This window comes from Narcine bancroftii, chromosome 9, assembly GCF_036971445.1.
Source record: "Narcine bancroftii isolate sNarBan1 chromosome 9, sNarBan1.hap1, whole genome shotgun sequence".
In the NCBI taxonomy this organism is placed as follows: Eukaryota; Metazoa; Chordata; class Chondrichthyes; order Torpediniformes; family Narcinidae; genus Narcine; species Narcine bancroftii.
Genome location: NC_091477.1, coordinates 122,286,995 through 122,313,762, shown reverse-complemented (window position 1 = coordinate 122,313,762; position 26,768 = coordinate 122,286,995). Strand labels below are relative to the sequence as shown.

At 49.9% G+C, this 26,768-nt stretch overlaps 1 protein-coding gene across 12 annotated transcripts in view; it reads right to left on the bottom strand.

The window, feature by feature from the left end:
• Nucleotides 1–26,768, bottom strand: part of LOC138742753 (TRAF2 and NCK-interacting protein kinase-like) — a 111,134-nt gene that overhangs the window by 64,110 nt on the left and 20,256 nt on the right. For 7 of the 12 annotated variants that reach the window (XM_069897597.1, XM_069897586.1, XM_069897590.1 and 4 more), the window contains exons 2-9: nt 23,352–23,417; nt 12,415–12,484; nt 7,617–7,673; nt 6,486–6,611; nt 5,681–5,791; nt 4,093–4,183; nt 1,786–1,916; nt 1,026–1,080 (exon numbers count right to left, since the gene is read on the bottom strand). In XM_069897597.1, the coding sequence (XP_069753698.1) occupies nt 1,026–1,080; nt 1,786–1,916; nt 4,093–4,183; nt 5,681–5,791; nt 6,486–6,611; nt 7,617–7,673; nt 12,415–12,484; nt 23,352–23,417 (707 nt within the window). Of the gene's footprint in view, nt 1–1,025; nt 1,081–1,785; nt 1,917–4,092; nt 4,184–5,680; nt 5,792–6,485; nt 6,612–7,616; nt 7,674–12,414; nt 12,485–14,582; nt 14,980–23,351; nt 23,418–26,768 lie in introns of those variants that run through there. The other 5 variants (XM_069897588.1, XM_069897591.1, XM_069897594.1 and 2 more) reach the window with 2 other exon arrangements.

The following is a 26,768-nucleotide window of genomic DNA, read 5'->3' as shown; positions in this document are numbered from 1 at the left end:
GACCCCTTTAGCCTTAATGACCACATCTAACTCCCTTCTGTACACATCTAATGAACCGGCCTCAACAGCTTTCTGTGGCAGGGAATTTCACATGTCCCCAACTCTCTGAGTGAAGACATTTCTCCTCATGTCCGACATCAATGGCTTCCCCCTTCTCCTGAGACTGTGAGCAATACAGGGTCTGTCAAAGTGCTGTGCAGAACAGTTGACCCCTTACCCTGACATCGTGTCCCATTGTTTTGGACCTCCAAAACATCCAGATCATTCTTTTTTTAAAAAAAACACACAAACTTTATTCAAACTACAACATTACAAACACAAAACACACACGGAGCTACAACTAAAACCAAAAACCACCATAACATGAGGCAACAAATCCGTGAGAAGCTCCTCTCCATTACACATCAAATTAAAACACAATTTTCATCATCTACCACACACGCGATCCCCTGGGGGGGCCATTGTTCCCAGAACTCAGCCACTGTCCCCTCGGACACTGCATGTTCCCGCTCCAACACCGCACGGGCCCAGATGTAACCCTGAAAGACAGGCAGGCAGCCAGCTCTCCCCACCCCCTTGACCGCCCGCCACCTCGACCTGTGAATGGCCATTTTCACCATCCCTAACAGCAACCACACAAAGAGATCGACCGAACGCCTGGCCCCCTTCCGGCGTAGATCAGGAGTGTGGGGCTGAATTTGAGGAGTAGCCCCTTCAAATGGGTGAAGGGGGGCTACAATCTCAATCCTGAGCTTTGATTTTTATGGGGCAAAAAAAAACCCACGTTACTACTCAGCAGGGGATGGATCAAAACTGGGGGCTTGAACTGGAGGGAACCAAAATTGGGCATAGTACTCGAGTCGTACAAGAACAATCAGATCTTCCTGCTTCTATCTTCAAAACCTCTCAGAACATAGGCCAACATGCTGATTGTTTTCATCACTGACTGAATGACCAAATTCAGGGACAATCTGGAGAGCGGATTTGGAGCCGCACAGAGAGCTAGGAGGAGGAGAGAGACTTACGTGGAGCTCCTTCTGCCATCTCCATTGCCGTGATCCCAAGGGACCACAAGTCACTCTGTCAACACAAGACAGGAACAAGGTTTAACTGCAGAAACACCAAGGCTCCCTCGCCACCCAGGAAAATGACTGCCCCCCCCCCCGCCGCCCCAAGATGGCAGTGTGGCCGGAAGAAGAACGGATGTCCAAACTGTGAGAAGAAAATGGCCGGTGAAGTGGGCAAGGAGGGCAAAAGAAGCAGATCGTCAAGTGGGGTCACTGTGGGTGGGGGGGGGGGGGCAGAGGTGGTTGGAGGTCAGGTGTGGAATGGTGGGCGGGATGGGGGAGAAATCTGTAGGGAAGGAAGACCACAGCAGTGAAACTGAGGTGCAGTAACGCCGGGATTGGGGAAACGAGGCAGGAGGAAGGGGAATGAGGTGGAAGAGGGGAGGGAAGGGGGAGCAAGGGAGGGAAGGGGGAGCAAGAGAGGGGGAGCAAGGGAGGGGGAGCAAGGGAGGGGGATGGGGAACAAGGGCAGAGGGAGAAGGGGAAGGGGGAACAAGGAGATGGGGAGGGGAAAACAGGGCAGAGTGGGAGAGGGGGGGGAGCCAAGGGAAAACAAGGCAGGAGGAAGGGGAATGAGGGAGTGAGGGCGGGGAGGGGAAAGGGGAACACGGCAGGGAGGGAGAAGAGGAGGGCCAACAGGGAAGGGGATAGGGAAGGGGGAATGAGGGAATGAGAGCAGGAAAGGGGGGTTTGATGCCTCAATCCATTCTACGCCCACCTTGAAGTCGTAGGTGGCGTCTGGGTTCTCGTCACACGCAATGACCTCAGGCGCCATCCAATACGGCGTGCCGATAAACGTGTTCCTCCTGCCCACAGTGCGATCCAACTGTGCACTCACCCCAAAGTCAACTGCAGCAAAGATGGAGAGCAGGGCCATTAGCACAGGAGCTTGCTGAGGTGGGAGGCCTGCAGCCCACCCAGGCTGCCAACACCCTCCTCTTACTTGACCCACAACCCCCATGGGAAAGACTCCAGCCACCCCCAGACTGGTGGTTGATTGGTGGACGTGAATTGGAAGGAGCATTCTGATTAGTTGAGAGGAGGTGGGCCCCCTTGGGATGGATGTGTCGGGCAACCAGTCATGGCGATCAGTGCAAAAGAGCCTTGAGTCACTGAGTAGAATGCCCAGGAATACAGCCCAAACAGATGACAGAGTCCACATTCCTCTTTGAGGGAGAGCTCTGTGTTGGTTACAGGGGGGTTGAACCCCAACTAGGGGATGCTAACAGGGCAGTAGGCCCCTCCTCACTGCCCAGGTCACAGAGACACCAGGTGTCAGTAGGTGAACAACTGTGTACGTTTATGGGGTGGTTCCAAAGGGATATGGGGTGCTGGCCTTCATTAGCTGGAGGGTTGAGTTCAAGAGCCTTGAGGTCATGTTGCAGCACTCTGTAAAACTCTGGTGAAGTTGGAGGATTGTGTTCAGTTCTGGTCGCCTCATCACAGGAAGGATGTAGAGAGGGGGCAGAGGAGTCATTGCCTGGATTGGAGAACCAATCTATGAATAACAATTGAGCCATCAAGGGGATTTCTCTTTAGAGTGATGAAGAACGAGAGGTGAACAAAAAGTATATACGATCGTGAGGAGCATCGATGGGACCAGCAGCATCTTTTTCCTAGGGCAGCAAATACCAATACCAGAGGTCACCTATTTAAAGTGAGGGGACGAAGGTTTGGGGAGACGTTGAGAGTAAATTTTTTTTAAACACAGAGTGGAGGTAGGGCTGTTAGCGGAGTGGGTAGCGCAACGCCTTTACAGCACCAGCAATCGGGACCGGGGTTCGAATCCCGCACTGTCTGTAAGGAGCTTGCACGTTCTCCCCATGTCTGCGTGGGTTTTCCTTGGGGGCTCTGATTTCTTCCCACCATTCGAAATGTACCGGGGGTGTAGGTTAATGGGGTGTAATTGGGCATCACGGGCCCTCAGGCCGAAATGGCCTGTTATCGTGCTGCGTGTCTACATTTAAGTGTAACATTGGTTTCTTTTTAAAATATTTTATTACTTTACTAAAGAGCTTAAAATACTAACACAATACAATGAGACAATTGGGGGTGGTTACACAAAATTGATAAAACAATCAGTATATCAAAAACAAACGAAAATTGTAAAACAGATCCATAATTAGTCATTTTTTTGGAAAAAAAACTAAATAAAAACTCGTCCCCTCCCTAACCGCGTTGCCAGATACGATTAATGTTAAAGGAAAAATAAAAGGGAGGAGAATTACACTGAGGTAAAATTATAAGAGAGGGATAAATGGCCCCTACGGCGTCTGGAATCGTATTATTAACTGAATAACGAATCTTTTCCATGTACAAACAGGGCCTGATATCTGTAACCACTGCTCGTGAGTAGGTGGCCAGGCACCTTTGCATTTCAGTCAGATAGCGCGACTTTGAACCGGGGACAAAGCAGAGTTGGTTCAGTACCGAATCTATACTAAAAATTGTCGACAAAGTGCAGAAAACCTCTGTCCAGTTGAAGGAGAAAGGTTTAAAATTTTAAATGTAAATTTAGGGAGTGTCTGGAATGCATTGCCGTGGGTTGTGGTGAAGGCTGGTACAATAGGGGTATCTAAAAGACAGGAAGATGGATGAAAGAAAAATAGAGGGTTATGGGTGTGAGGTTGGGAAAGGTTAGATTGTTGTGGAGTAGGTTTCCATGAGTCAGCACAACATCGTGGACCGAAGGGCCTGTACTGAGCTGGAATGTTCTGTGATTTGGGAATCCCAGGTGGAGAAGTGTACCCATGGGTGGGGAATTTAATGGTTTTTTTTATGACTTGCAATCAGTGGATTTCTGACAGCCAGCGATACTGAGTACTGTGCATCTGACAGTGGTTGAGGGTAGGAGGGAGGCCAAGCGGCAGAGCTCTCGGAACTGGGCGGTGAGCACTGCTACCAGTTGCAAGCTGGTGACGCTCAGAGGCCGGACCCCCGTCACGGTGCATGGCAGGGAGGGGCCACGGTCCCACCAACCGCAAGTCCAGGCTAAGGCAGAGCTCAGGGTCCAGGAAGAACTCACCCAACTTTACTTCAGCGTTCTCCGTCAGCAGGACGTTCTGACCCTTGATGTCTCGGTGAATGACCTTGTGCTGGTGGAGGTGAGTCAGACCCTGCAATGGAGGGATGCATAGGTCAGAGGCCTTTCCAGCAGCAAGCCCAAATTCTGGGGGGGGGGAAATGACTATAAGGGGACAGACAATGCCTTTAGTGGAGCAGGTACTTCCAGGACCAAGGGCTTAGGCCCAAACCACTGGTTGCACTTTACTTCCTGTGGATGCCGCATTGCCTGCTGAGTTCCTCCAGCATGGTTGTGTGTTGTGCTCAAGGACATCGCAAGTGCATTCTCAAACCAAGGTAGATGTCAAGCCACAGGGGCCAGAAAAGTACAAACAACGAGAGCTCACAATGTGGCTCCCAGTGGCAGCAAGAGGGACATGGGGAGATGCGTGGGACTTGACCCTGTTGGCCTGCATACAGAGAGAAGGCCCAACCCCAGCCCAAGCCACTTGTTGCCCCACAAGGCAGTGGTCAGGGGTCTAGATTTTCCAAACACTCCTCCAGTCCCGTCCTGTCCCTCTACCCTTGCAGGATCCTCGGAAGTCCATGGATGTTCTGCCACAGGGCCAGTTCCTTGCTCTTTCACGTCCTCCTTAATGCCCGGAATTCGACGCTCAACTCCGAATGTGAACTTGGGCTGTGAATTTGCTCTGTTCTCATTGCTCCTAAACGGCCCACACCATATTCCAACAGCCCAGCTCCAGGTTACGTAGCCACTGATTTTAAACTTGGTCCCATAGAGGGAGACATCCCCTCCACTTTCCCCAGACACCATACAAATGCATCAAGTCCTCAGGACTTGATGCATTTCAGCTCCCCTCACACACCAGATCCCATGAGACTACCTGCCCGTTCCAATTTTGTAACTGTAGAAGACATCCACATTGAGCTGCTCTCACTTCACCAACAGCCCCGGAGTCCAAGGCAAGGCTGCACTGGATGCCAGAGCTGTCGTGTGAGTGAAGCCGGCTGCTCACCTTGATGTGGCTCCTCTGAAGCCATGGGTCATGCTGAAAAGCCAGGGGCCTGGCTACCCAAGGGAGGTAGCGACAGTGAGGGTGGTGGGGGGGGGGAGGGGCGCAAGCCTAAGGCTGCATCTGGGGGCCCAGGACTGAGAACACATCTGAGACAGAGACCCAAGATTGTGTTCATGGACCCAGGCCTGAGTCTGTCTGGTGCGTGAGGGAAGGTTCATGGGCCCAGGTCCGAGGTTTGTGTCTGGGTCCTGATGCTTGTGTCTGGGACCAAGGCACAAGGCTGTATTTGGAGTCCAAGGCTATGTTTGAGGCCCAAAGCTTTGTCTGGATCCTGAGGCTTGCACATGGGGCCCAGGCTCAAGGCTTGTATTGGGACTATGTTGGCTTGGAAAGCTTTCACTGAGGGCAGTCAGACAGGGATTTTGTTCCTTTGAGTCTGACTCAGTGTGCCACCCAATCCCACCTCCTGGGCCAGCCTAGTTTGTCAGATCAGTAGGAAAGTATACTGGGAAATGATCAGAGGGGTTGGAGCTGGGATCGCAAGGACCTCAGTGAGTCCGGGAAAACTCTTACCCGTAAAATCTCTCGGCAAATGTAGGCGATCCATTCTTCCTTCAGCGTGTTCCCCTTGGTGTTCTTGATCAGGTCGGTGACAGATCCAGCCCCACAAAACTCCATCACCAGCTGTCAAACACAGGCCCAGCATGAGATTTATCTACAGGTCCACCAAGAGAATCAATCCTCAAGGCACAGGAGGAGCCCATCGAGAGTCACTGCATTGCTGAGACTCCTACATCTTGCACAAAGCAACATTGGTTAGTTGGGCGAGGAATGGGAGGCACGAGGCATCACTCCGAGTAAGGTCAATGGGGGAACAGGAAGCCAGGGAGACAATGGACCCAGTACAGATGCTTGAGGCACACCACTAGCCACCAGCCTCCAACCCGACAAACAGTTCTCTACTGCCACTCTCTGGCATTTCCCATCCAGCCACTGTTGAATCCATTTTACTACTTCCATATTCACACCTAACTATTGAACCTTCCTAACTAACCTTCCGTGTGGGACCTTGTCAAAGGCCTTACTAAAGTCCATGTAGACCACATCCACCGCCCTACCCTTGTTAATTTTCCTGGTAACCTCGTTAAGAAAAATTAAAAATGACAATAAACCTGATCTTGAACTTCTTACAGAGAACTTGGAGGGGGACTCGTGATTGTAGAACCCACACTCCCAAGAGGCTGCCCCTTTGGATGGGGCAGAAGGGGGGGTGAGGTGGTGGGCTTTGCAGCAATCTGAATTAGTCATTGGTGTTAGTTGAGTTCTGTGTACAGAACTGTCTGCCCCACAAGGGTGGGCTCGGAGACCCGTCCCTTACCCAGAGCTGATCATCCACTCCTGGTGGGTTTTTCTTAATGAAGGCCCCATAGTAGGTGGCGATGTTCCGATGGTGGGAATACTTCTTCAGCATGTTTATTTCTTGCTTGATCTCCTCTTCCTCCTCCTGTGACAGGAAACAAACAGAGAGTGATACAATCATAGAAGCCAGGAGCAGCTGAAGGCCATTCAGCCCTTTGAGCCTGCTCCACCATCATGGCTGACCATTGATCTCAGTCCCTTACTCTCCATGCCCTGATCCCTTTAGCCATAAGGGCCACCTCCCACATCCTGAATACATCTAACGAACCGGCCTCAACATCATTGTGTGATATGAAGTTCCACAACTTCCCCCAACTCTCTGAGTGAAGACGTTTCTCCTCATCCCAGTTCTCAATGACCTTTCCCTTCTCCCTCAACTGCGATCCCTTGCCCTGAACTGCCCCCAACTTTGGGAACATCCTTCCTGTCTCCTCCCATCAGAATTGTATGTCTCAATGAGGTCCCCTCTCATTCAGAATATAACTCTAGTCCGACCAGTCTTTCCAGTCAGGGTGTCAAAGGTTATGAAGGGTTACTGTACCCCGGTGTTATATAGTGACAGACCCATCCCCACCAGTACTGTACCCCAGTGTTATACAGTGACAGACCCATCTCCACCAGTACTGTATCCCAGTGTAATAGAGTGACACACCCATCCCCACCGGTATTGTACCCCAGTGTTATACAGTGACAGACCCATCCCACCAGTACTGTACCCTGGGGTTGAACAGTGACAGCTTCTGTATTACACTGCTCTATCCTCCAATAGAGCTCAAATATACCTTTGGACTACATGCAGCCACATCTGTTATCTTTCCCATCGAAGTGACAGCTTATGCTAATCATACCTCTCAACCAATTCCTAATGGGAGCTCCCCTCCAAACCTGTCAGGTGAGGAAGACCCTCCTGGTTCCTACAGGAACTGGGCCTTGGACTGGAGAGGCTCAGGAGCAGAAGGCGAAGGTGGCGGTGACTAGGAGCCAGTGCTGGACGTCAGTCAGTGATGGGCCCAGTCAATCCCCTGACCCTGCGTCACCCTCACATCTACCCAAGTTCAGCCCACCTGATTACTGATGAATGATTCCTTACCCCAGTGACATCCATGACCTTGATTGCCGCGAGCTGGCCGGTCTTCACATGTCGACCCTGTGAAGGAAGCAAATTACAGCGACATCAGCCAGATATCATCAGTCATGATGTCTGTCCCCAGGACCCACTGCCACAGCCCCCCCTCCCCCCCCCAAGCCCCACTGCCAAGATTATCCCCAGGTCTCACCCTCTCAGGATGACTTCACACACCCTGCAGGATTGGCTGCAGTGGGAATGGGCGCTGGGTCATCTATCTCTCCCTCCCTGAACTGTGGGTTCAAATCCCAATCTGGTTCAGTGAATACCTCTTCCAATCCAATGCCAAGGGAATAGACCACTGACAGAGGAGGAAAATTTAGCTAGTTAAGCTCAATTCCCCAACTAATGAAGGCTGGCGTACCATAAATCTTCTTAACTACCCTTTCAACCTGCATGGCGACCTTGAGAGATCGGTGCATTTGGACGCCAAGGTCCCTCTCTTCCTCTGCACTGTCCAGAATCCCACATTTAACCATGTACACTACCTTCAAGGTCAATCTTCCAAAGTACTTATCCAGATTGAATTCCCGGTCTCGGCTGCTGTCAGTGTGGAGACTGCCCTCTCTCCCTCTCTCACTGCAATTGCCACTAGAGTCACTTATTAGTGTTGCCCGGCCCCCCCTTACAGAACGAGGGAGAGAAGCAAATGAAAGCCCTCTTCCCACCCCCCCAGAGTCCCTGAGTGTCTGTGGATTCGCCTCCAGTGCTCCCACAGCCACACAGACTCCTGTTTGATCCATCGGCCGCCCGAGCACCAGATCCAAATCCCGACACCATCAGGAAGCCCTAAGTGCCTGAGGTCCATTGGGAGCCCCTTTTTCCCTCCGCGCCCTCTCGAATTCTGGTTCCCATGAGCCAGTGTCCAGCAGCCCGATGTGAGTCCCTTTGACCTGAAGTCACGCACAGCCCACAGACTGTGTGGGTTCCTTGCCTACAAGTCACCAACAGCTTGCCGCCTGTGTGTGTCCATCAGCCGCAGAGCCCCTCTCTGGCCCTCCACCATGGTCACTGTCCTTAGGGTCATCTTCTCTGCTTCTCCTTCTCAACAGAGGGATAGTGTCCCTGTGTCTGGTGCCCTGCACCAGTCTGCTACTCCCCCAGAGTTTGCAAGCTCTTGAGACCGCTGCTGAACACAGGTCCTGCCATCTTGGGCTCAGACCCCAGGGTCTTAGGATTTTGGCTCCTTTAAGAGGTCATTAATGCCTGTATGGAGCCGTCAACAGAAGGCCTGGGTGGTGGGACCCCGCGGGGAAGTTCTGTGTCTCCGCTTCCCTGCAGGTCCATACCAGCAGCACTGCTGCGTTACAGCAGCTCCAGTGATGCCACCATTTCTTCTCATACACAGGCACCAAAAAGCAGGCGAGGACGGCCAGGTGCACGCACAGACATGCGTGCCTGGGGCCCAGAACCTGGTGTGGGAAGACGCCTGCACGGAGCCACCCTGTTTCCAGGCGACACCACAAGGGGCCAGCACTGAACGGCTGGCAGGGCAGGATTCTAGGCTGACACTGCAGTGGATCAAGACATCTCATTCATTTTGCCATTGGGTAATAGACAATAGGAGCTGGAGTAGGCCCTTCGGCCCGTCGAGCCAGCACCGCCATTTCACAGATCATGGCTGATCACTACTATCAGTACCCCTTTCCAGCCTTAACCCCATAACCCTTAACACCTTTGCCCACTAGAGTCTGAGCTAACTCTCTTTTGAACATAATCAGCGAATCTGCCTCTACCACCCTCTGTGGCAGAGCATTCCACAGATTCACACTTCTCTGGGTAAAAAAATGTTTTCTCATCTCCGTCCTAAAGGGCCTACCCTGTATTCTTAAACTATGCCCTCTAGTCCTCGACTCCCCAATAAGCAGTGGATTCAAGCCCCACCAGAGACCAAGACTATAGTCCTGACCCACACTCCCCGTGGAGCACGCAGAGACTATTGCAAACCAGGTTTACCGTCTGAGGCAGACCTCACACTGGTTCGAATCCAGTGCTGTCTGTGAGGAGTTTGTACGTTCTCCTCATGTCTGCATGAATTTCCTACAGTTGCTCCGGTTTCCTCCCACCCTTCAAAATGTACAGAGGTTACCAGTTAATTGGGGTATTTGGGCTCTTGGATGGCATGCTACTACCATGCTGTATGTCTAAATTAAATTTAATTTTTTGAAGTTCGTGCTCCAGACGGACTCAAAGGGTTGCTCCTCCATTTTACAGGCAACCTCGGTTTGGCAGTGCACGAGTCCATGGACAGGCACATCAGTGTGGCCACTGGGGAGTCCGTGTTCCTATGGCGGGATTTGAACCCGCGCCTTCTGTGAACAAACGACAGAGCTGGACAATGTAGGGCACCCTCAGACGAACCGGAACCCAACAAGCACCAACCAACCAGCAGGTAATCTGCATGCAGACCAGGTTGTCACAACGCCAGGCGGGCTGTCCCCGAAATGGGGCAACCCATTTCAATTCCCCACCAACCCTCCCTTGCCAACATGTACTGAGGGGTATTGACAGGATAAATGTAGGTCGACCTTTTCCACCGAGGGTAGGTGAGAAACAAACCAGAGGACATGGGTTAAGGGTGAAAGGGGAAAAGTTTAGGGGGGACATGAGGGGGGACTTCTTCACACAGAGTGGTGGGGTGTGGTGTGAGCTGCCAGCTAAAGTGGTGAATGCAGGCTCAGTTTTAACATTTAAGAAGAGTTTGGACAGGTACATGGATGGGAAGGGTATGGGAGGGCTATGGACTGGGTGCAGGTCAGTGGGACTAGGCAGAGAAATGGTTTGGCCCAGACTAGAAGGGCTTGTTTCTGTGCATCTATGGTCTTTACAGAGACACCCCACTCCCCTTCCAATCAGTTCTCACCTTTCCTCCCTTGTCCTATCCATGTCTAATTATCAGCACTTGTCTGTTGGTCTGGACTCCTCCCCCTGCCCATTCTTCCCTTCTCCCCAGCCTTTTAATTCAGGTGCCTGTCTGCTTTTCACTCACACCTTGAGGAAGGACTCAGTTATAAATCTTTACCTCCTATGGATGCTGCGAGACCTGCTGAGTTAGACATACAGACATACCACACTGTAACAAGCCCCTTCGGCCCACGAGCCTGTGTTGACCATTTACATCCAATTAACCTGCAACCCCTGGTACGTGGGAGGAAATTGGAGCCCCCCCCCCCCCCAAAAGGGAACCCAAGCAGACATGGGGAGAACGTACAAACTCCTTACAGACAGTGCGGGATTCGAACCCAGGTCAGTGGTGCTGTAACAGCGTTGCACTAACCGCTACAGTAACTGTGTTGCCCTGAGTTCTTCCAGCATTTGTGTTTTAACTCGGACTTTTCTCAAAGGCCTTCAACAAGTCGATTCCCTGCCCTCTCCACCACCCCCAAACCCACTGACCAAACCAAGGCCATCAGCGCTGCTGGAAATGCTCGACGGGTCAGGCAGCCTCTGTGGGAGGAGAAGCAGAGTCAATACTTCAGGACAGAGACCCTTCGTCAGATGCAGCTCTCCAATCCTGAGATGAGGTCCATTTCTTGTCCCACAGACACCGCCTGTCCTGCAGAATATTTCCCCCGGTCTTGAAGCAACCAAGTTATTTATCATTGCAAGTATGAGGAGGAGGTGAGGGGAGTGCAGCAGAAGGTCATTCAGCCCTTCAAGCCTGCCCCACCATCCAATATCATCATGGTTGACCATATATTCTCAGCACCTTGTTCCTGCTGGCTCTCCACTCCCCTGGATCCTTTTACCCATCAGGGCCACATCCAACTCCCTTCTGAATACATCTAATGAAATGGCCCCTACAACTCTCTGTGGGACGGAGTTCTCCTCCTGTCAGTCCTCAATGACTTCCGCCTTCCCCTTAGACTGTGACCCCTTGTTATGGACTTCCCCCAACATCAGGAATGTCCTGCATCTAAAGCGTCCAGTCCTGCTAGAATTTTGTCTCAATGAGATCCTCTCATTCGTTTAAGACCCAAGTGAGTGTAACTCACAGGTATAACCATCATTATCCACTTTTTCTTCATCCATTAGATCCTGCCATCTTCGGAATCAGTCTGGTGAAGCTTCACTGCCCTCCCTCAACAACAAGAATGTTCTTGCTCAGATGAGGAGACCCAAGCTGCCCACAATACTCAAGGTGTGAGCTCACCAAGACCCTGTACCACTTCAGTCAGTTCTCCCTGCTTCTACTTTCCAAACCTCTCAGAAGAAAAGCCAACCTGTCATTATGTTTCTTCACCACCAGCTGGACCTGCACTCCAACCGTCACCGCGTGACACTCCCTAGGTCTTGTCACATTTCCCCTTTCCTTCGTTTGTCACCATTCAGATAATATTGTTGAGAAAGCAGGAGGAAAGGAGAGAGGGAGGTGGGGGAAGAGGGAGGAAGGAACACAGCCGGAGAAGAGGAATACAGCTCAGGCCACCTTGCAAACCTCCACCCCTCCATCTGCACCTTCTGCTGCCTACGACTTACGGGACTCACCTCTCCTTCCCCCATCCCGCTGGGTATGGACAAGCTTGAAAACACAAATCGCCGTACTGAAGGACAGATACCCCACCCCCCGCTTATCACACTATTCAACAGACCTCTCATCAGGCAATGATGCTGTCCCGGCCATGGGTCAACTGAGCTATCTCTCCGGAACACCCAGAGGACCTGGGATGGGGTGAACCAGGGAGTGTGCAGTGTCGGGTAAACCATTGCTGTGCTATGATTGGTTGCTGCCGCTGGACACACCTCCCAAAACCAAACCTACCCATAGTCCCTTGCAGGCTCCCCATTCCACCATGCCTCGATCAGTCAATGAGGTTGTTGGCAGTTCCAGTCTGTAGTTAATAAAAGCCCGTCAGTTTCACAACTTCTGTTTTGTGTGATTATTGATAATGCTTCAATTACATTTTTTAAATAGAGTGATAAATCACAGTAACAGGCTGTAGTGAATGTCTGCCACGCTGCTTGTCTCCCCTCTGGCGAGCCTTGCTGTACTAACATTGGCCGTGCATTATCTCTACTGTTAAGGACACTCCCCTTGGATATAACTGTAGATGCATCTATTGTCTTTCATTATTGTACCATGAATTTCTGCTAATAAAAGCCATGATTATTGTTTGACCACATCCTCTTCGACTACTTCATCAACTGGCACTTCACAGGCCCTTCTAGCCCACGAGCTTGCTCCACCCAATTACACCCTGTGGTCTGGATTGATGTTTGCTGACGGTCCCTGAGACTGACAGGTCAATGGGAAAGGCAGTATCAAAGTTCAGCACGGACTAGATGGGCTGAAAGGCATGTTTCTCTGTTGTGCTGTTCGATGGTTCTATGAATGCTCACTGAGACCCTCCAGCTTCTCCATGTTTGCCGAAGATTTCAGTACCTACATTTCTTGTGTTGTGAACTTCCAGATGTCCCTTCAATAGCCAGAGTGTCACTGTACATCTGTCAGTAGCCAATGCAGTGTCAGTCTCAGGGACCGTCAGCAAACATCAATCCACCTGTCAGCACCCTCCCTTCACTCAGTCAGTAAAGGAATCCCAGCCCCGTACAGCTCAGCTGAGAGTGACAAGGACGGTGACCGCGGCAGCAGACCAGCGAAGGCCGCAGGCTGTTAACAACGCAGTTGGAAGGCTCACACCAGGTTACAGACTGTTGAGAGTTGGGTATCGGAGCCGGGATTCGACAATGTGCTGAGGGCAAGAAGGGCTCCTGAAGGGCCTCGGGTGCTGAAGGCTTCCTGTTCATGTCGGGGGTTTGGATCTGGGGCTCGGGGCGCCCGATGGATCGAACAGGAGTCTGTGCGGCTGCAGAGGCTGCGGGAGGTGAATCCACAGACACTCAGTATCCCTGAAGGGATTCTCTTTTGTACTGTAAGGGGAACCAGGAAACACAAGTGGGGGCTCCGTTTGGCTGATAACAGGCAGGAGTTAAAGTGGAGGAGGTACATTACATTTTTAATGTTTTATCAGGTGACAATAAAAGGAACCTGGAACCTTGAAACATCATGGTATTCCTCCAAAAGCTTCAGAGATTTTGGAGATGCTGGGAGTGCGAGATTTGCACAATCCCATTTTTGAGTCCTATGGGACTCTGGTGTGGAATCATTATCCACAGAAAGAACAGCCACTCATCTCAGTACAACCTCTCATTACCAGGAGCACACAGGCCTGCCGTAGGTCAGTGAGTCATCCTGCGCTCAGTGGGATTGTGCTCATGTTGTAGATTTTTCATGGCAACATTGCCCCCTTTGCCAGAAAATAACTGAAGATTCTCTCAGTTGAAAGCAATTGTGAAGGAGGGAGGGATGAGAGAATGGATTCTATAACGGGGACAACAGAGGATCCAGGTTATGGGAACAACAGGGGATCCAGGTTATGGGGGCGACAGGGGATCCAGGTTACGGGGGCGACATGGGATCCAGGTTACGGGACAGGGATCCAGGTTACGGGGACAACAGGGATCCAGGTTATGGAGGTGACAGGGATCCAGGTTACAGGGGCGAAACAGGATCCAGGTTATGGGGACGACAGGGGATCCAGGTTACAGGGGAGACAGGCGATCCAGGTTATGGGGGAGACAGGCGATCCAGGTTACGGGGGCGACAGGGGATCCAGGTTATGGGGGAAAAAGGGGATCCAAGTTACGGGGGCGAAAGGGGATCCAGGTTACGGGGGAGACAGGGGATCCAGGTTACAGTGGTGACAAGAATCCAGGTTACGGGGGAAGACAGGCAATCCAGGTTACGGGGGTGACAGGGGTTCCAGGTTACGGGGGCGAAAGGGGATCCAGGTTACAGGGGTGACAGGAATCCAGGTTACGGGGGAGACAGGAAATCCAGGTTACGGGGCCACAAAGCAGCACAGCATGGAAAGAGTAGGGTTAGGAGTATGCAGAAGGTAGCAAATCAAGTCCATCACAGGTTCTGACCTGCAATCCACTGCAGACATCTGTGTGAGGATCCTCAATGTTGTTGGCCGCCTCAAGAAGACAGCCGACATCATCATGGAAACCCCATCACCCTGGTAACAACCTCTTCTCACCGCTCCCTTCGGGCAGAAGGTACTGAAGCCTGGTCCACCATCTCTACATTCAAGAACAGATTCTTTCCATCAGGCTTGTGATCCTCTCATTACAACTCGATCTGTAAACAACTCCAGGTCCACCAAAGGATGTGTGTGCACTTCTGACACATCACTTTTCTTTCGCATTTTTGTAAATATGAATATTTATCAGTCAGTCTCTTGCACCGTGGACCGGAGAACGCTGTCCTATTACAATCAGACGACAACAAAACTTATCCTCTATTTCTCCACATGGTGTATTTTGGTCAATGTTTTCCACTGTTGGTGTCTGCAGCGAGGAGGAATTGTACATTGTACTTATGGATATGACAATAAACTCTCATCTCAGACATTCTAGAGCATGAGGAGGCAAGGAAATGAATAATTATATGCTTGCTTAAGTAAACATTTAGGAAGTCAATGGCTTATCAAACAGACAGCATCACACTGTGTTAATCACCGCCTCTGGGTTTAACTTGTGACACAGACTACAGTCCAACCGAGAGAAGGAGGAGGCTGCATTTATCAGTAACGTGAAAAAAACAACGGGCGCACAGCAAGATCCCAGATGTGCAACGTGATGGGAATGCAGGAACCCTCGTAAAGGTCAAGCCTATCCACTGAACTGGGCAGATGTCTACAGGAAGAGGTTCAAACACAAGCAGCAGCGCTGCTACCTCCCCACTCCCCCCCCCTCGCTGCACCACACTCCCCCTACACGCTCCCCCTCACTCCCCTCTCGCTCCCCCCTCACCAATTCACTGACATCTACACTGTCTCGCTCCCTCCCATTCTCCTCTCCTCACACGCTCCTCTTCCTCCTCCACACTGCTCCTCACATACCCCCTCCTCCTCACCACTTCACTCCCTCCACACTGCCCCTCACCAATTCACTGATATCCGCACCATCTCGCTCCCCCCCACATTCCCCCCACGCTTCCCGCACACTCTCCCCGTTTCCCTACACTCTCCCCTCGATCCCCCATACTCTCCCCTCGATCCCCCACACTCTCCCTTCGTTTCCCCACACTTCCACCCTCCCCTCACACTGTCTCACTCTCCCCTCCTCCCCCCTCCTTCTCACTGTCTCACTCACTCCAAGCTCCCCCCTGCTCCCCCACACCATCTCACTACACCCCCAAACTATCTTGCTCCCCCCAAACTGCCTCAATCCTACCCACATCCCTCACACACTGAAGGAGTCTAAGAGACCTCAGGGGAATCTCTGGTCCTGGCAGAGAAGTGACAGTACTGGACCTAATCACAGGCAACGTTGCCCAGCCATCGACTGGCATCCACAGGAGACGAGGGACCATCACTGCATGTTTCTAGGGAGTTATGGGAAGAGATAGGATGGTTCAAATTTTAAGGTCCTCAATTGGGTAAAATGCCCATTCCAATGTTATTAGGCAAGACCTCTTAAACGTGAATGGGGAGTTGTTCTTTGCAGGTAATTCTCTGTTAGAGAGTGTCCGCTGTCCAGAACTGAGACAGTGAGAGTTCAGAGTCCGCGCATTCGAGCTTCTACAACAAAGCAACGTCAGCATGCGAGATTAAAACTACACATCTAAAAATACCAAAAGAAAAATGTGAGAAGTGGGCGTTCCACCACAGAGTAAATAACTCTCTTCATATTAGGACATTGATTTGAGTTGTCAGCTCAACTTTGACAGCAGTCAGATTGATATTTTGAGATGCAGAACTTTCAAGAAAACCAGACCAGTTTGCTCATTGTGCAAGATTGTTTTGGGAAGAAGTTGAGAAAACAGCATTTCAATTATTTTTTTTGTTTCCTCTCCTCTTTACAAGGTGGTATGGAAGCTACAGAAAGGCTTTGTGTTGTTCTAATCTCAGGAGTATTCAAAATCTTGCAGGGCGCCAGATCAGGAAGATATTCCAACGATTTGGTCAGAGATAGATTATAAAGAGACTGTCACGCAGGGAAGAGAGAGAGGCTGGAGGGGTTTGGAGAGAGAACGTCAGAGCCCAAGGCCCAGGCCACTGAAGGCACCCAGCAGATTGAGAGGAACCAGGGGGCGGGGGGGGGCGGGGGTAATCGCATCCAGGGATAGGAGCTTAGAGAAGCAAGTTATACAGGAAGGCGAGGAACAGTGCAGCAATGTCACCGGGCAAGGTGACCTCAGGTCATTTCGCAGGGGATGGGGGAGCAAGACGGAGAAAATCAGGACACAGGGTTAACCCTGTGGAAAGGAACGAAGGTGCAAGAGGACTTGGAATAAAGCAGCACAGAGCCCACCACAGGACAATAGCTGCAGATGTGGAGGCTCCGGATCGTGTCGGATCTGGAGCTCGGGTTACCGAGGGATTGAACAGGAGTCTGTGCAGCCGCTGGAGGTGAATCCATGGACTCTGGGGGGTAGGGGTGAACTGTTTTGCTTCTCTCTCTCACATGGGGCACCGGGCAATGTTCATGGTGACTCTTTGTTTGCCTCATCAGTTACATTTATTTTGTATTATTATGTGGCAATAAAAGAATTTTGAATCTTTGCCGCTGGGCACAAGGGATGGATGGAAACTCAATGAGGAGGCCATTGGAGGGAGAGGGGACAGTGTCCGTCTGGAGTTAGTGGGCTCCCTTCACACCTGGGTCAGACACCTGTCTGTCGATTCTCCCAGTGTGGTACTGAATTAAATTTGTATTTTTAAAATTAAATTATTAATTCTTTAAAATTGAAAAGATAATTTACAACAGAAGGTGTAATTTACAGTAGAAGGTGATTCCAGCCCTTCAAATGGTGCCGGCCAATTACACACAAATTAACCCCCAGCCCAGTACTGATTGAACGGTGGGAGGAAACCGGATCCCCCAGGAAAACCCACGCAGACACAAGCAGAACGTACCAATTCCTTATAGACAGGACGGGATTCGAACCTTGGTCGCTGGTGCTGAGATAACATTACTGCTATACTAACCATGCTGGCAGGGACTTCATTTTGGAGGAACAACATCTGATTTCCAGTCTGGGTTCTTTTCAGCCAGGTGGCATTAACATCAAATTCTCCGGCTTCTGCTAACCTGCTCTTGTCTTCCCCCTCCTCCTTCCCTTCACTCAGCCATCCCTCCTCCCCCTGATCGCTGCTGTCCCCTCCCTCCCTTCTCCACCTATCACCTCCCCCCACCTTTAGTCTTTTTGTTAGGGTGCCTGCCAACAATTTTCCACTTCTTGAAGGGCTCGAGCCTTTGCTATGTAAAGCACACTGTGTGACCTGCTGAGTTTCTCCAGCATTTTGCATTTTTACTTCAAACATGGTGTCTCCAGATTTTCGTGTTTTACTTCATCTTTGGAAGGAGATGCAAGTCATGGTCGGACCTCCTGAAGACCACATGCTCTCACCTCACGGTGTGCAGTTGGCTCCAAGGCAAGACCATCGAGAAAGACAGCATGGGACCAAGACTTTCTGCCCATGGAGTTTTTGTTGACCAAACACCCAATTTTCAAACTTTAATTAGTTTTGCCTTCTCATTTCTCCACATCCCTTTCAATGCCCCCAGATTCAGCCGGGACAATATACAGAGGTCATTTAACCTGCACGCCTTTGGGACATGGGAGAAAGAGGAAGCATCCAGAGAAAATTGCCCCGTCACAGGGAGCGTGTGCAAACTCCGTACAGACAGCGCACTACCCACTACCTCAGCGTATCATTGACTTGCTGACTAAATGACGAGAGATTGGGTTTCACATTCAATGCCCACAAGACCAAGGCCCTCCTCTGTTCAGCTGCACTCCAACAACAAAGGTTCAGGGTCTCCGCAAAAGACAAGAGTCCTGTCCACGGGTTTTTATAAAATCTAGACACACAGTACGGTAACACAAGCCATTTCGGCCCACGAGTTTGCGCCACCCAATTACACCCCATTGTCCTACACCCCTGATACGTTTTGAACGGCAGGAGGAAACCAGAGCCCCTGGGGAAAACCCACACAGGCACGAGAAGAACGAACAAACTCCTTACAGACAACGCTGGATTCAAACCACGGTCCCGATAGCTGGAGCTGTCAAGGCATTGCGCTAACCACAACACTAACTGTGCTTTGGAGAAAGTGGCCATCACTGCTACCTCAATGGAAGGAAGGAACTTGAAGATTGGGTCACAGTCACAAGACAACTTTGACCCTACACATCTGGGCCGAGCAAGCCACTTCCTCTGGTAGCTCATTCCAGAGACCAGAAGAACATCAGAAACAGGAGTCGGCCATCTGGCCCATCAAGCCTGCTCTCCTATTCAATGAGATCACGGCTTGATCTGGACGTGGACTCAGCTCCATTGACCCATCTGTTCCCCATGATCCTTATTTCTCTGATGAGGCAAAACTCTACTCACCAACCTGTGTATGAAGAACCTTCCCCCCCCCCCCCAAGACAATAATCTTCCATTTTCATGGTGTATGGAGTGGGCAACCAGAAGAGGTGATTAGGGGGGTGGGGGGTGAACAATCACAGTGTTTGGACAGGTGCATGGTTGGGAAAAGTTTAGAACCGTAGATCTAAACCTTTTTCTTTCCACTCACATAATACCCTAAGTAATCCTTTAGTAACCACAGGGTAACGTCATAACTCTGTGACTGGGAGATCGCGTTACAACATCAAGAAATCTGTGAATGACTGCCAGACAATGGCATCATGCCACAGTTAGTGAGGCACAGAACCTTGTCCAGGGATAAATCATTTTATTCCTCTCCCTCTTCTCTAGCAATTCAAGTCTTTGATCTAATTTTTTTTCAATTTAGACATCCAATACAGTAGCAGGCCCTTCGGCCCATGAGCCCTTGGTGCCCAATTGGCCTACAACCCCCATTATGTTTTCAAGGGAGGTAGGAAACTGGAGACGCCGGAGGAAACACACACAGAGATAGGGAGAACATACACACTCCTTACAGAGCTGGATTCAAACCCAGGTCACTGGCAATGTAACAGCGTGGCGCTAACCGCTATGGTAACCATGCCGACCACTAGATTCAGAGTGCCCGACTGATGGGGGGATCAGGAAAAATCGAGTGAGCTGTTTGGCCCTGGATGGCTTTGAGTCGCAAGGGTTCCATCTCACCCTGACCTGTGCCTTGTGGAAGTGACCTTGGGGTTTCAGTTTCTCCAATCACCACAGTATTTCTGGGGGTGGCCCAGCTGAGATTCAAGTCAGAGATATAAAACACAGAGATGCTTGGAGGAACTCAGCCAGTCTTTCAGTGTCCGTAGGAGGTAAAGATAAAAAGTGATGTTTCAGGCCTGAGCCCTTCTTCTCAGTTCAGTGATAGAACCAGAGAACACTACAGCATAGAAACAAACCCTTCAGCCCTTCTAGTCTGTGCCAAACTATTATTCTGTCTAGTCCCATTCTCCTGCACCCAGTCCATATCCATACCATCTCATCCAAATTTATCTTAAATGTTAAAATTGTGGCCGCATTCACCATATCAGCTGGCAGCTCCGACCACACTCCCACCGCTCTCTGTGTAAAGACATTCCCAAAATGTTCCTTTTAAACTTTTTGCCTTTCACCCTTAACCCACATCCTTTACTTTTCATTTCAGTTCACCTCAGTGAAAAAAAGCTTGCTTACATTTACTCCATCTATATCCCTCAGAATTGTGTAGACCTCGATGAAATCTCCCCTCATTCTCCAATACTCCAGGGAATAAAGTTCAATATGTTCCAAGGTTCCTTTTACTGTCATTACATTGATACACTTCAACTTCTGTCTGCCGTAAACAATAGGAGAAAAGGAAGCAAAAGAGAGGCCCATTCAGTCACTGAGTCTCCATGGATTCACCTCCAGCACACTCCCCACAGCCTCTGCGCTGCACAGACTACAGTTCAAACTACTGGCAAGTCCTAACCTGTTCAACATTGCCCTGTAACTAACAATGGTATATAGAAATGAATAAATGTATTCCATTAGAAAAAATAACATATAGTTTAAGAAATAATATTGAAATATTCGAACAAGTATGGGAGCCTTACATTAAATACAATAGCGAAAACCTACTGGGAACAAACATTACCTAAGTTGATGGAAGGAGAAGAAAAGAAAAGAATGGACTCAGTAGAATTTCTGGTGTATTTTTGTTGAATGACAACATTGTCTGACTGGCTTAATGCAACCTAGATTGTATACCTAAAATGGATGAGAGGGGGGGTGGGGGGGTGGCTTGGGAGGAGGGAGGGGGGGGGAGAAAAAGACACTGTATATGTGTGAAAAAGAAAAAGTGTATATCATGGCTAACGTGATTTATGGTGTGAAAAATAAAAAATTTAAAAAAAAACAAAAAAAAAACATTGCCCTGTAACTCAGTTCAATTCCTGAAAACATCCGAGTAAATCTCCTGTGCATTCTTTCATTCTTATCAATATCCTTCCTGTCGCAAGGTGCCCCAAACTTCACACAATACGTCAGAAATGGCCTCACCAATGTCTTGTATAACTTTACCACAATATTCCAACACCTTTATTCAATACTTTGATTAATGAAGGCCAAAATTTCTCTTTACATCGGATGTTAGTGGGAACCTCAGCAGAGATAAACCGCACTGAATCTCAAGGTTGCGCCCTCACAGGTGGGAGAGGGCTTCTTGTGGCACCAGTGCCTCAGCCACTTGCTCACCCGTGCACCAATGTTGGCTGCAGGCACGGACCAAGATTCTCGCCCCTGACATGATGACCCTCCTCAATGAAGTGAATCAAGAATAACATGGTGACCATCTGTCGGCAGGGTTCCGCTGAGAGAGATGGGGGCGGCTTCAGCAAGCATTTCAGGCTAATGGGGAGAGCAGCACATATCCCAACTAGAGACAAGGTGGCCAATGGGGAGCTGAGCTGAGCTCCAATATTGCAAGCCAACAGGGAAGTAGACAGCTATCCCCTGTAATAACTCTGGGACCCTGTACTGGTGGGGATGGGTCTATCTCTGTGTAACACTGGGGTACAGTACTGGTGGGGACGGGTCTGTCACTGTGTAACACTGGGGTACTGTTCTGGTGGGGATGGGTTGGTCATTGTCTAACACTGGGGTACAGGATTAGTGGGGATGTTTAGTGACCTGGGAGAAATGTGATGTTCATAACGAAGGACACAATGGTGTTGAGCAATTTCTCTGTGCAGACATAATTCCCCTTGCAGTTTCCTCTATGGTTGCCTTGTCAGGCACTTCTGTGCAGTTACTCTGCGGTAACCCCATGCCTCCTCACAAACCTGCCCTTACCCTGTGTGGCTGCCACCAATCAGAACTGTCCCAGGCTCCTTCCGCCATCGATCAGCTCATCACACCCTCTACCCCTTGTTCCATGACCACAAAGTCTCTTCACGGCACAATTCTCTCTTCAATGATCTTCTGTTTGAGGAACTCATTGAAGCAAGAGTTGGCCATTCAGCCCATCAATTCTGTTCCATCATTCAACAGGACCACAGCTGATCCAATATTCTTCATGTCACTCATGGGCCCCTTCATCTCAACCTGCCACGGGCAACACTCAGACTGAGACCCTGTTCTCTCTTTCTGGACTCCCCACTGAAGGGCAACATCTCAGTGTTTACCCTCCCTAACCTTCTAACAATCTTTCCTCCTCCGATACTAGTGTCCCTCCAATGAGTCAAATTCCAGCCAGTTTAGCCTGTCCGAAGGCGGCAACTGTCCCACATCCAGGAACACCCTTTGCGAGCCTTTCCCAAACCATCACAGAATGCAGTGCACAATTGTGCCAGAGAAACTCAGCAGGTCAAGCAGTATTCACAGGAAGTAAAGGGCAGTCGAGGTTTCTGGCCTGAACCCTTCGTCAGGCAGAAGTAGGTGGAGGAACAGGGAAGGAGTGGAGCACAGGCTAACAGATAATCGGTAGTTACAGGTGGGGGATAAAAGAGAAAGAAACTGAGAAGTGATGGAGGGGAGAGAGGGCAGGGGTCCAAGAAGCATCCCTGATAGAAGAAGGAAGGGAAGGGGGTGGGGAGCTAGAGGAATGAAGGAAGGAGAAAGATTGAGAAGGAATTAACGGAAACTGGGGAACTCAATATTGATGCCAGCAGGTGGGAGGTGGCTGAATCGGAATACAAGGTGTTAGTCCTCCAGTTTGCACGTAGCTTCAGTTTGTCGGTGCATGAGGCCATGGACAGACCTGTCGACTTGTTATGTGCACAGGTTCATAACTTCAAAGGAAATGGGCCCATGACAATTTTTCTCAAGCAAAATATTTCAGTAACAATTGGGTCTAGAGCAGTGATTCTCATATCCCACTCATATCCCACCTTAAGCAATCCCTTACTCATCACAGAGCATCAATGGCCTAGGGATTACTTAAAGTGGGATGTGAGTGAAAAGAAAAAGGTTGAGAACCACTGATGTGCGTTCTCCCCGCGGCCAGTGTGGGTCTCCTCCGGGTGCTCCGGTTTCCTCCCACCCTTCAAAACCTATGGGGCTTATAGGTTAATTGTGTTCAATTGGGCGGTATGGGTTTGAATGGCTGGATTTGGCTTCTCGATTCAATCGTAAAACTTAAAAAAAACACAGGAGAAACAAAAGTAACTAAATGTTGTACATGATGTAGATAAGAAAGGAACGCTGAACCCGGGCTCCGTGGCCGTCACATCCGGGGGAGACTTCTGGGCCAGATGATGGAGATGCTTACCTTGTACACCTGGCCATAGGTGCCATTGCCAACCAGTTCAACCAGTTCGAAAATGCCAGCCGGATCCTGGAAGAGATGAACAAGAGAAGGTCATCACATATTGATGAATGGAAACCACGGGTTAGACTAGCAGCAAACGGGGACTTTACTCCAAGGATGACTCAGTGATACTTGAGCATTATTGGTCACTGCGAGATAAAGCCAGTATTTCCTTTATACTTTCAACATTCTAGCAACCCTGTAACTTCAGGGTTGGGAAAGGCCACTCTCTGCTCATGGAGATCATGGCTGATCTGTCTGTAGGCTCGACTCCACCCTCCAGTTACCTTTCACCTCCTCACTTGTCAGGCATCCACGTGAAACTGTTTGAGAAATATTCAAAGACATTGCGAGCACTGCCTGTTGAGGAAGAGACTAACAATTCTGAAACAAAAATAAACCCATCTCATTCCCGTCATATATGACCCCTCATTTTTAAAACAGTGATCTCTAAATCTTATACACATCTACACACTCAGTGACTCAAATGCCCACGTGCCCAGTGGCTCAAATGTCCATGCGCCCAGTGACTCAAACGTCCACGTGCCCAGTGGCTCAAACGTCCATGTGCTCAGTGGCTCAAATGTCCACGCACCCAGTGGCTCAAACGTCCACGCGCCCAGTGGCTCAAACGTCCACGTGCCCAGTGGCTCAAACGTCCACGCGCCCAGTGGTGTGAACATCTGCTGACTGCCCCGGCCAACGTTTGTCCCTGCATCTCATCCAAAACCAAGGGCTTGTTTACCATATTGTGGGACCCTGATGTGCGCAAACCCAGTGCCATGTTTCCCAAGGGGTGACTACACTGTGACACTGACTGTGTTTCTTAGCCACCCGCTCCCCCCAAGCCTACTCCACACGGCTGATTTTCCACCCTTCCTCAATGCCCCGTGCCCCTCGATTGCCACCAGATCCAGGTTCCAAATGAACCCAATGTGCTTCTGCATGCCAGAGAGGTACACAATGGCAAAGCTTCACCTTGCCCGAGTGAACTTTACTCCCCACTTCTCCATCTGCTTCCCCCGATCTGGATCCCACCCCTCTCTTCAACCAGCCTGACAAATCTTTAGAGAATTTCATTAAACAAATAAAATCTGCAGGTGTTGGCCAAATAATTCAATTCCACACTCCATTCCCACACCGACACGTACTGCCAAACCAAGGGTATCTGCAAATTGGAAGAAAACCCCCCTGCATTCCATCTCGGTCCCCTGCAACCAGACCCAATCTCTCCCTTTCCCCATCTCTGTGTCTCCACACCCCACCCTCTTCCCTTCCCTCTCCTGCCAGAGAGTCACCCTCTGCTCTCTCCCCCTTTCACATCTCACCTTCTTTCTCTTCCACCCTTCCCCCATTTTTATTCCTGATGAAGGGCCCAGGCCCGAAACTATGGCCACCCATAATGGATGTTGTGTGGCCTGCTAAGTTTCCCCAGTATATCTACATGTTTCCCTTCATTCCTCTAGTGCCTGAAGAAAACAGGCCTAGAATATCCACACACAGAGGGTGGTGGGTCTGAAGAACCAGCTGCCAGAGGTGGGACAATCGCAATGTTTACAAGACTGGTGGAGAGGGGAAAGCCTTTGACTAGCCTTTCTCAACGGAGGCCACAGACTGAAATCATAATTTTTAAAAGTATCTTTTTTTATGCAGTCATTAGGAGAGAAAATAACTAGACTTGACTGCTTCACAGTGAAGTGGTCCAGAAACTTTAAGCAGACTCCTCAAGGTTCGGGGGGTGGGGGGGTGAGGGGAGTACATTGCCAAACCAAGGTTGAGAATGGATGCTTAACAGAGTTAGGAGTCAAACACAGACAAATGAGATGAGCTCAGGAAGGGACTGGTTACCAGTCGGCCTGATAAGCCAGCTTCTGCATGACTCACTCTGCACAATCTCTGCCCGTGCAATAACCTGTCATTCCAGAAACAGCCTGGTGAATCCTTACAATGTAGAACATTCCAGCACAGTGCAGGTCCTTCCACCCACAAAGTCGTGCCAACCGATAGAGACCTACTCAACAAACTATACCTCCCTACTCACACCATGTGCCAGTCTAATAGATTCTTAAATGCACCCAACGTTTCAGTCTCCACCTCTACCCCTGCCAAGCAGTCCTCAAGCACCCACTTCTATCTCTGGGAAAAATTACCCCTGATGTCTCCCCTCAACTTTCCTCCCCTCAACTTTCCTCCCCTCAACTTTCCTCCCCTCAACTTTCCTCCCCTCAACTTTCCTCCCCTCAACTTTCCTCCCCTCAACTTTCCTCCCCTCAACTTTCCTCCCCTCAACTTTCCTCCCCTCAACTTTCCTCCCCTCAACTTTCCTCCCCTCAACTTTCCTCCCCTCACCTCTTACAGATTATCTCTGGTGTTTGCTATTCCCACCCCAGGAAAAAGGTGCTGGCTGTCTACCCTAATTCTTGCTGTCCTCCATCTTTGAAAAGCTCCATCCTTCCTCAGTACAGAGAGAAATGATCCACTCCCAGATCTGGTCTCTCCAAATCAATCTCTCTCCCCAATGGGGCCTCTCAAATCCTCTTTCAATATTTGCTTTCCCTACCTGCATATTGGCCTACAACAGTGATCTCAACCTTTTTCTTTCCACTCACATCCCACTTTAAGTAAACCCTAGGCCATCGGTGCTCTGTGATTAGTAAGGGATTGCTTAAGGTGGGATGTGAGAGGGAAGGGAAGGTTGAGAATCACTGCTTTAGACCTAATTGTTACTGAAATATTTGGTTTGAGAAAAATTGGCATTGGCCTATTTCTTTTGGAGATATGAAACAGTGCACATAACGAGTCAATGAGGGACGATTAAACAGTCGTTTTCAAACTTTTTCTTCCCACTCACATCCCACCTTAAGCAATCCCTTACTAATCACAGAGCACTGATGGCACAGGGAATACTTAAAGTGGGATGTGAGTGGGAAAATAAAGGTTGAAAGCCACAGACTGACAGTGACATGGGTCTGAACATCCAGCTCTCAGAGAAGATCAACTCCATCCAATCACTCACCATTCACAAAACACTCCACGTTTCTGCGGCACCTCCAAAACGGAACACTTCGCATTTCCCACAGTTGATTCCATCTGCCCTGTTCTCACCCCCTCAATCTGATTGCCCAGAAGGCCTCCTTATATCCTCTTCACTCACAATCCCACCAGATTCGATGCCATCAGCAAACTTGAACATGTACCACTTGATCCATCGAATCCATACATACAGGGGTGGAAGCTAACTGAGACATTTGAACAGCACAGGCTTGAGGGCCGGAAGGGACTGTTACCGTGATGTACGTTGAAACCTAAATTTAATTTAAAAATTGTGACAGGCTTGTATTTATTTCAATGAGATCAACTCAAAACAACAAACCAAAC